The 10,358-nt window shown below is 25.9% G+C and overlaps 1 protein-coding gene across 1 annotated transcript; it reads left to right on the plus strand.

The window, feature by feature from the left end:
- Positions 1–298: 298 nt before the first annotated feature.
- On the plus strand, positions 299–6,073 carry LOC129963578 (uncharacterized). The gene is made up of 2 exons (XM_056078041.1): positions 299–461; positions 3,636–6,073. Exons 1-2 carry the CDS (start codon positions 379–381, stop codon positions 4,381–4,383), a joined length of 831 nt encoding a protein of 276 aa, XP_055934016.1. The 5' UTR covers positions 299–378; the 3' UTR covers positions 4,384–6,073.
- The last annotated feature ends 4,285 nt before the right edge of the window (positions 6,074–10,358 follow it).

Below are 10,358 nucleotides of genomic sequence, written 5' to 3' on the forward strand. Positions count from 1 at the left end.
TATTTTGCCAAGTTAAATACATTTCTCCTAACAAAATATTCTTTTGAACACCTTCCACTCAAGAATGTCCATATCATAAAAAATGGCAGATATTATAAATCTTTAGGACTGGTATGTAATATCAAGTATCCTTAAAGGACTACTCTTAATCATATTTCGACCGAGTAAGAAGTACGTCAAAACGCAAACCCATAAATCGAAAAGGAATAACGAAACAGTAAAAATAAAAGTTTTTGCAATATGCCCTTTGATGACACTTCAGCATAAAATCACTGGGCAACGCTGTTTCATTCCTTTTCACCTGATAGGTTGTCAAACTACAAAACCTGAAGAACACTAAAAGAATAGCCTAATTTCAATGTAAGTTTGCAAAAGAGAATGAATCCTTCAATACTTGGAAATTTTTATTTGCAAACTAATTTTGGGAGTATTCTTGGTGGATCTCTACAGAGTTTTTCTCAGTAAGTAAATGCTAATTTTACTTTGATAGAAACATTAAAAGTATACATTTAAATTAATAAAAATAACTGAAATAATACCAGCCCATGACAAGATGCATAACTTTGTTGTTCGATTACATTATTTAATTATTTTTATAGCAAAATTTAAAGTAAAATTTTTAATTAATCAATGTATATAAATCCATATCAAGATACATAATAAAATGGTGATATTATTTACTTATTTTATAGCACTGATAAAAGTATACTTTTCCAATCATGCACATATTTTAATCCATATAAATTCATAACAAGATTCATAATTAATTTCTAGATAAATATTATTCAATTATTTTTGTAATAATAATTAAAGTGCACTTTTTAAATGATAAAATATTTTAATCAGTATTAATCCATAACTTATTTCATTATATTATTTAACTACTTTTATAACAACGTTTAAAGCTTACTTTAAAATAATAAAAATATATGATTGTCTATCAAACGATAAACCAATGCGTAACTTAATTGTTTGGTAATATTATTTAAATATTTCTATTGTCTTTAAAATGCACATTTTTTGAGTAAAAAAACCAGTCATTTAAAAATATAAAATGTATTTGAAGGCATATCAATCCATAAGAAAATCTGAAATGTAATTGTTTAAAAATATTATTTAGATAATCAATTTTAACAACTAGGTGTTTCTTCGTAAGTAATGTAATTAAATCTTTTATATACAATTTCAATTAAATCTTTTATACACAATTTCAATTAAATCTTTTATACATAATTTGTTCATATATCCTTAAAGAAATATTTTTAATCATTAAACAGCTATATATATAAGGCCCATTCTTTTAATAAAATTTAACCTTCTTATGTTTATTGCTCACGCATATATTCCTAATGGAGTCGTTTCCCGTGATATCATAATGCTATTAAAAGTATAAATGTCCAGGTAATCGAATTTCTAATTGTTCTCTATCTTTGGCTATACTCTAACTCCATTTTTTATCCCTCATACAAAGTATGTAAATAATAAATATAATCTCTTTTTAGTTTTCAACAATGGGAGAAAACTATACTGTTTAATATTTATTAAAAATAATTTGAATTTAATTGCAAAAATGAAATCTATTGTTGAAAATTATGCAAGAAATATGTTTAGTAACCTATCAAAACTCAGAAATAAATTGAATGGAACTCAGGAATAAATAATTTTTTTAATAAATTAAAATTTAAAAAAAAAGCCTCCCAGCTTTAAATTTTTATCAATATAGATGAGTATCAAATTAGGTACTCTCTCCTGAAGTATGTCATTACACACGGGCACGTTCTCATTTGTCAATAATAGTGATATCTCGATACATTCTGTTGAATAAATTTAGAAATGATTCATGATTGAACTTATCTCTTCAGGGCAGGCATCTCAAATATGTAGATGAGAAATTACTGAATAAGTATATATATATATATATATATATATATATATATATATATATATATATATATATATATATATATATATATATATATATTATGTACAAAATTATAGAAGAAATATTGAGTGTTCCAATTTATCATAAATGACTTTGAATTGGAAATAACATTTATGACGAAATATGAAAATAACATTTATTAAGAATAGAATTTGAATACATGAAAAATAACATGTATTCTATTCTTCATATAGAATAGTACATCTCTTGTCATTTAATTTGAACCATGAAGGTTTATATATATATTTTTCCTCGTAAATTTAAATGATTGCGCTAGAAAACTTTAACTACATTAACATCACGTATGAAAATAGAAATAGTGAGAAATAGTGAGAATCTTGCAACATTATCAAAGCATTTTTTAAAACTATGATCTAGAACTTGATATTCAACGCTCTAATAAACTGTGGCATTTTTTTTCTCTTTTTGAATATCGTATTATTTAATGCTATACAAAACAACTAGTTTAATCACATAGAATTTGAAGCTGCTAAATTTAGTATTTATGTATTAGCAAATTATTTTCCTTTCTATCTGCATCAAATCACAATTACTATCATCTCCATCATAAAAATATAAAAGCAAGCTATATATTTTTCTCAATTATTTGAAAAAATTATCTACAATAAATTCTAAAAAGTTTCACATATTCGCAACATAAGATTTTTCGCACTAAGTTAGCTTAGTGAAATGAGAATTACAATCACTTATAAAACATCTATTTCTGGTTTTGAAATTCGATCCTTTATAAAAGTCAAAAATTGAATTAAATTCATGCTTTAAAAACAAGTTGATTTATATATAAAAAAATAAAAAAAATCTTCTTACGTTAATTATATAGAAGTCTATTTAAAAACTATGACATTAAACAAGGATATATAATAATAATGAAAATGATTTGAATTTATCTAACATAACGAAAAGTATGTTTGAAAAAAAATATTTTAATAATTTATTTGATTTTCAAAAAAAAATCATGATAGATAAATTTGTATTATAAAAAATATGATTTTGAAATTTTGATGGTATAAAAAAATCAGCTATGCTATAAAATTATCAAAATCTTTTAAAATTCTACTAAATTTTTAATTAACTAGATAACTTCAAGTTACACAGTCTCACTCTTCGGAGATACATGCTTTTGAGCGTATAAATCTACACACATATGCATTCGCTTTTATGTTATGTATGTGTATATCTTTTTTATATCATTATCAGCATAATCTATATTTTTATGTATCTATATATTATATGTGTCTATATACTATATATGTCTATATATTATATGTTATTTATATGTGTCTGCGTGCGCTTCGAGTCTGTCAAGTATATTTGTTTATGTCATTTTCATAGCAGAAATAGTGGCATAATATAGTTAAGTCTACTTTTTCAAAAAAAAATCACAGTATTGACTTTGACTCAAGTGGATATATACTAGTTATTTTTCCCCTTCAACTTATTTATTGCAATTATTTATTATTAAGACAAAAAAATATTTTGATCAAACTTATCTTGAAAGTTTTACTACTCTGCACAAATGTTTATAGTTGTTTTAAAATAATGTCGTAAATATTATTTGTTTCTTATCTTATTTTTACTTGCATTCCAGTTTCATGATTTGAAATCTTATTTCCCGATTTTTGATATTTTTATAATTTTTATGCACTGATTTTTATGACAAATCTCATTACAGATATATGACAACCTGCAATCCTTGTAAAGGCATCGCTACATGTATACGTTATGGTGAGAAAACAGTGTTTCCGTTCGCTGATGACTTGGGTGAGCTAGTTCTGCACCGATGCCGTTCGGACAAAGTTGAAGACAAGAAATACAATGGCAAAAAAGATTTCAGAAGGTGCAAAGGTGGCTTGAATATCAGACATGCCATGCTCAGAGCGCACATGACTGCTAATTCCGCTGTTTTTAATCTAAGTAAGTCGACTCCTCTTGTACTGATGACTATAGAGGACCCAAACTACCAACCTATTATGGAAGAATTATGCTCTACTGAAAGATACATCGATGCAGAGATAGTACATAGAAAAATGGTTGCAGATAGGTTACTGAATGGACTTTCATCTTTTCACAAATTTTTTCAATTAAAAACAAAGATTAAACCTATCTTCTTAAAGAATGGAAAACAACAATTAGGAATAGAATACCTGAAATATTCTAACAAGAGAAATAAATTCCAAGCAGAGAATTCAAAATTGGTTGCGTATCGAATTTCCAGAACAAAAAAACTTATTGGAAGAGATTTCAGTCCACTTTCATGCAAATGGAATAAGTACAGCACAATGCTTGTAACAAAATCAACAAAAGTCACTAATAATTCATTGGGAAATGCTTTGATTTTATGTGATAAAGGAACTGTTTTAAATAAGTCTTTGAAATCAATGTTGTTAAACAGGGTCTTGAAAAAGAATAATAATTGTTAGTTAAACATTGATAAAGAATGAATCAAATTTTTTTAAGGTTGGAAGTTGCATGCGATTCACTGATAAAAAATTATCTGTAATTATTTAATTATTAATTATTATACTTTTAAAAACTTTGAGAGACAACTTAATCCAGCAGTGAAATATTGTTGAATTCCAGACTTCCATGCTTTTTTGATATCTTCACAAATATAAACATCAATTATTAATTAATCACATTATATGACAAAACTTTTAAAATATTTTTTATTTCTCTCAATAAATTCTACTGGTTAAATCCTTAAATAGCTCCTTTTGTAAAGAATTTCCCAGCTGCCAAAATTTTTTGTTTCGATTTTCAGTCTTAAACAGTTTTTTATGTATACTTTCGTTAAAATACAGCGCTTTTATTGAAAATTTAAAACTAACGTTTATATTTCTAATTCATAAATTGTAATTTTAACTTTTAATACAGAAAAAAATATATTGTTTGATGCAGTTTTATCATTTTTATTCTATTGCATTTATAATTTAATAAACTTTCAACACACAAAAAATTATAAAGTATTTTTTATTTTTATTGAAATTAAAAGTAGTGGCAGAAAACATTAATGAAACACTTTATATTGCGAACTCTGTTAAACAATTTTTCAAGAATTTATAAACATTTGCGTAAATGTGTAAAAATAAAAGTTTAATGTCATTTTGATCATTCAAAAATGTGATTTTGAATTTAATTGAATCTTAATTTTTATTTAATTTGAGTGTGATTCAGATTTAATTTAGTGTAACTACATGTATATCTTAAGCGTTTTTTAATATGATTTATTTTATATTTGCGCACCGTTAATGTGATAATTGCTATGAAGTAAACAAACTAAACACTGGAAAATATTAACTATTGTGGAATAAACTATTATTTAGACTTTTCATGTGAGAGTATTAAGTGAAATAAATCATTTTGGAATTTTGAATTTGTTTATAATTCTGTGTTTAAAATTGTACTTTATGACGTATTAATTTATTTTACGTTATTTCTCGATGAATATCAAATGTAATATATTCTTTGTTAACTTGAAAATGCAGTGTAAAGTAGAAAATATGCATTAAAGTTAAAGAAAACATTTTGTAATTTGAACATCGAGAAATAAAATAAAATTTATTATACATTTATGTGTTATATCATTGTAAATTGATAAAAAGAAGAGCTTATTTTTTTCATTAATTAATTTGAGCTTATTTTAAATGGATGCAGTTTTGTACGAGGGAATAGTTGCGGTGATAGTATCATATTGTATCATTATAAAAATTTAGATTTTCATATATATATATATATATATCTGCATAGAGTTTTGAATTTTAATTGCATCAGAAAAAAAACATTTATATCATCTCACAATCTCAAAAATGATTTTAAAATTTATGTAAGATTAGATGATTATTTCTAAAGATTGGAAGAAGATAAACCAATTTATTTTGTATAAAGTATCTCAAATCTCATGTTATGTATGAAAAAAATTATTTCAATTTATCACCTCATATCAGATGAAAGTATCATGTTCATGTCTTCATTATCAAAAACTGATGATATGTAGAAACAATAAGTGCAAATAGTGTTTTGTTATCTAGGCTTCTTTTAAGATGCATTGTGTGCTTGACGGTATATTAGAAAGTAAGTAATAAATGAATTTTGTAGTAGAATTTAGTGTGACAAAATAAAATATTGTTTATTTCGTCTTGCAGTTCCTTTTTATATTCATTAAAACTTTTGCTATCAAAATTTTAAAAAGAGATTTCCAAATTTCAAAATAGCTTATAACCCCTTATCACAAGCATCTAACATTTTATTAATTTTGAAATTAGAATTATAACCATAACCTTTATTACAAGGGAGTTTGCTTCCTTGGGATAAAGATAAACAAATTTCAGTTTTTGATGAGAATTCTCTATCAAATTAACCTATTTAATTTATATATTTTTATTAATGAGGTATATAATACCTACTTTTTTTATGATAAACAAACTATTTTTATGCATGACAGACTAAGCAATAAAGATAAAAATTATTTCATAAATCATAACTAAAGATGCATAGAAGGCTAAATTTTAAAGCAAATAATATATAATTATTGAAATAATACATTCAATAACATTATTTTTTATTCTTATTTTCAATTTTTGGCCTCTCTTACTACATCAAAAAAGCATATGATACGAAGAAATTCCTTATAAATAAATACATTTTAAATTCTGGTAATTTTTTTGAGCTAAAAGAAGATGAATGAAAGTAATGACAAATAATTGCTTCATTGCAAACTACCTGATGAGGATAATTTTGCTTTTACGAAATTAAAATCTTTCATTATCATTACGCGCACTCGCACGTGTGTGCGAAAACCGTTTGAAGCTTCCAAATTGCCAAGATACACTTTGGAGGGAGGAAATGTAGAACTCAGGAAGGAGTTTTTTGTGAATTTTTAATTAATTACTGTAATAAAATACCTTTTTTCTGCTTTTTCACTATAATTTTCAAAATTATTTTTGCCCGAGAATGTTTTTTTGGGTCATTTAATTAAAAAAATTGTCATTTTCAATGATGCCAATTTATTTATTGTAAAATTCTTTAGTCCTGATTTAAGTAGTTTTTAAACCTATTTTTTAGTTAAGTTTCATAACAGTGTTTTCGTTGTTATGAATGAATCCGAAATCAATTTCAGTGTTGGCTCAAATATTTGATCACATGATTTCTTTCTAATAATAAAAGCTAAAGAAGAATCCTATTTAATATATATGTAATTTATATGACGAATAAAAAAGTGAAGTGATATAGTTAAATAAATTTATGAACCCGATATAATAGCGTTATTATTTCAGGACATTTATCTCCATTAGAAGATTTCATATGTATGACGAAAAGAGCATATGCAAGATTATTAAAATAAAACAATTTTAATGTCTGATAATTAGAAAAAAATCTTCGACAAAAACATTTATCTAAATGATTTAACTGAAATTTAATTTAACGAAAAATTCTCACGAAACAAAGTCCTAGAAGTGACTAGTAAACAATAAACAAAAGTCATTTTTAATTTATTATATATACATGGTGCGGCAGGAAAACCCGGACAAACCACTTTTAGTATAACTTTATTAAAAATCATTAACAAAATATAACAAATAATAATAAGAGTAAACATTTACTAATAAATAAATTCAATTGGTTTCAAAGTCACCGCCTTTTGCAACGATGCAGAGGCGCAAACGCTAATTGAAATTTTCAGCTATGTTCCGCTTTAACTTTAGTGCATCCCATTCCCAATGAAGCTATTGCATTAGAGAGTTCAAACTTTTGTATGATTTAGTGTAAGCCCTAGACTCCGAAAATGGTGCGTACACTGTAATCCATGGGAATGAGATTCGGCGAGTTTTGTGCCCACTTTCCAGATGATATCACGTCCGGAAATGCGCCTCTTGTGTCTCTTTGGGCTTGTGAGCTGCAGCGGCGTCTTGTTGAAACTTCCATTTTACCTTGCCGAAGGGCGTTTTGGCTCACGGAAGTAGAACAGCTTCTAGAATGTTTTGCTGATGAGCTTTTTGATTTATTTTAACGCTCTCATCCACAAAAACCAGAGGTGTTTTGCCGCTTGCGCAAATTCCGTTCCAGACAAAAATCGACTTAGGATTTTGGCGATGTTCTACAATTGCCGAGGTACTTGGAGTGTCTAAAGACCAGATACTATTGTTCTGGGAATTATGAGTTTGTTGTACGGTATAGAGCTTCTCATTAATGAAAAGGAATCTCTCCCAGCTCTGACATGCGGCCTGTCTCAAAAGTTTTCGGCATCTTTGGGACCACATGAATTTTTTTTTCTTCAGTGAGAAGTTGAACTTTTTGGAACTTGTAAGTCTTTAGTCCAAACTCTGTTTTTGACATTCATCACACTGATCGGTCACCTATTTCCATTTCACAAGCGATCTTTCTCAGGGAAACCCTCGGATTTGATTGAACTCGCTTTTTGATGACCTTACGGCTATTGAAAGTACGTTTTCGTACCACCGTACGTTTTCGTTCACTTCCTGGACGCCATCATTGTCAAGTTCTTTGAAACGACAGATTTCTTCAGACTCCATTTGCTGAGACACATAAAGCAAACGAACGACTTGACGATGTCGCTTTCCTTGCTAAAACAATTCTAAAATAGCAGAACTTTGACTTGACATCGTAAAAAAGGCCAAAAAAACGAGACGCAAACTAAAATATACTTTATAAAATATCTTGTAATTAAAGTGGTAAATAAAAAGAAATGAATACAAATTTTTAAAAAAATTAGATAACTTCTATTCTGCGATGCAATAACTTTGTCCGAGTTTTTTTTTTGCCGATCTCTGTATATATATTAACAATCAGATAAAAATAATAACTAATTAAAAATATAAACTATTATTTATATTTCTCAGAAAATTTAACTTTATGCTAATACATGAGTATATTAAAAATATTCATTATTTTAACTAAATTGGTTTTTTTACAAATACGTTTTTCGAGAATGGAAATGATTTTATAATTTATTTCTAAATCAGAAATTTTTAAAAAAAATTTGTGGAAATAAATTTTTTTCTACCTAAGTGCCAAATCTAAAGCTATGCATTGAAAATGTATTCGAACAATGAGTCCACTGTTTTTAATGCAACCTTTTTATTATGGTAAGATCAATAAATAGATTTTCTTTAATCATAACTTAATCAAACTATAATCATAAATAAACTACGATTCAAAGTTAAATATCTATGAACAATATACAATAGATTCATAGATCATTTTAATACACTTTCAGGTAACAGCAATTGATTGTTAATGCCCGAAAAGACTACTGTAAAAGTAAATATAATAATCTTGATATAGAATTCATAAAAAAGCCCTTGACATTTTTTCCGAAATAAATATAATCAATCTTTGGTATTTCATTATAAATATATAACAAGCGCACAATATATAATATAAAAGGTATATGATCAAGAAAGATTTGTTGATAATAAAGCACAGTTTTAAAGTAAATAATCAATTAATAAACAAAAAAATGATTTTGATGTCAAATGAAATTCATCAATCTGTCGAAGAAATTTTTTCTTATGAAAAATTAAATACTATTAATTAAAATTAAAATTCCTTTCTAAATGCTGTCGCAGTGGATTCATTATATATTCTCCCTTTTCAACTTCAAAAAGTAAATAGAAATCATATCATTGATAAATATTTTATGATGGAAAATAGGTAATATTGATTCTCATTAGATTTAAATTTATAAAAATGATAAGGCAAATAATAACACAAACGTAAGACGTTTTATCCTAAAATTAGATAAATAGAGCAATTTTTGCTACTGATACAAACAGTCTCTGATATATGAGTTTATATATCAAATAACAAACAACATCAAAGAATCACAAATATTATATATAGCAAACAAAGATTTTCTTTTCTTCTTATGTAACTTAAACTTATCCTTGCAAAATAGTTCCAAATTCTATTGTCACACAGCATTCCGAACATTTATTTGCTGTTGAATCATAAAGAAATGATTAGAAAAGAAAAGATAAAAAAAGAACATTTTTATTTCTACATTGTTTAAAATTAGATTTCAAACTACATTGTTTACAGGATTAAAACTATTTACAAAGAATAAAAGAAATCTACTTTCACTGATATTTCATATTTTTGTTTCTCGGTTATTCAGTTCGTTGAATCTCCATTATAATCTGGATCCACATAAACACGTGGAAAACAACACGTGGCTTGAAAACTTGATTGAAACGTTTGTGATTACGGATATGGTTACCCAGTATGTTATTGAACTCCATTGGTGTACAATTACATTTTTACTTACTTTCTGCTACTTTCAATTTGTCAATACAGATATTGTCATAAATTATAATAAATTAAAATAATTTTTCAGAAGATTTTTATACCAAAACATAAGACGGATTTAAATTAAAAT

Source organism: Argiope bruennichi, chromosome 3 (genome assembly GCF_947563725.1).
Source record: "Argiope bruennichi chromosome 3, qqArgBrue1.1, whole genome shotgun sequence".
In the NCBI taxonomy this organism is placed as follows: Eukaryota; Metazoa; Arthropoda; class Arachnida; order Araneae; family Araneidae; genus Argiope; species Argiope bruennichi.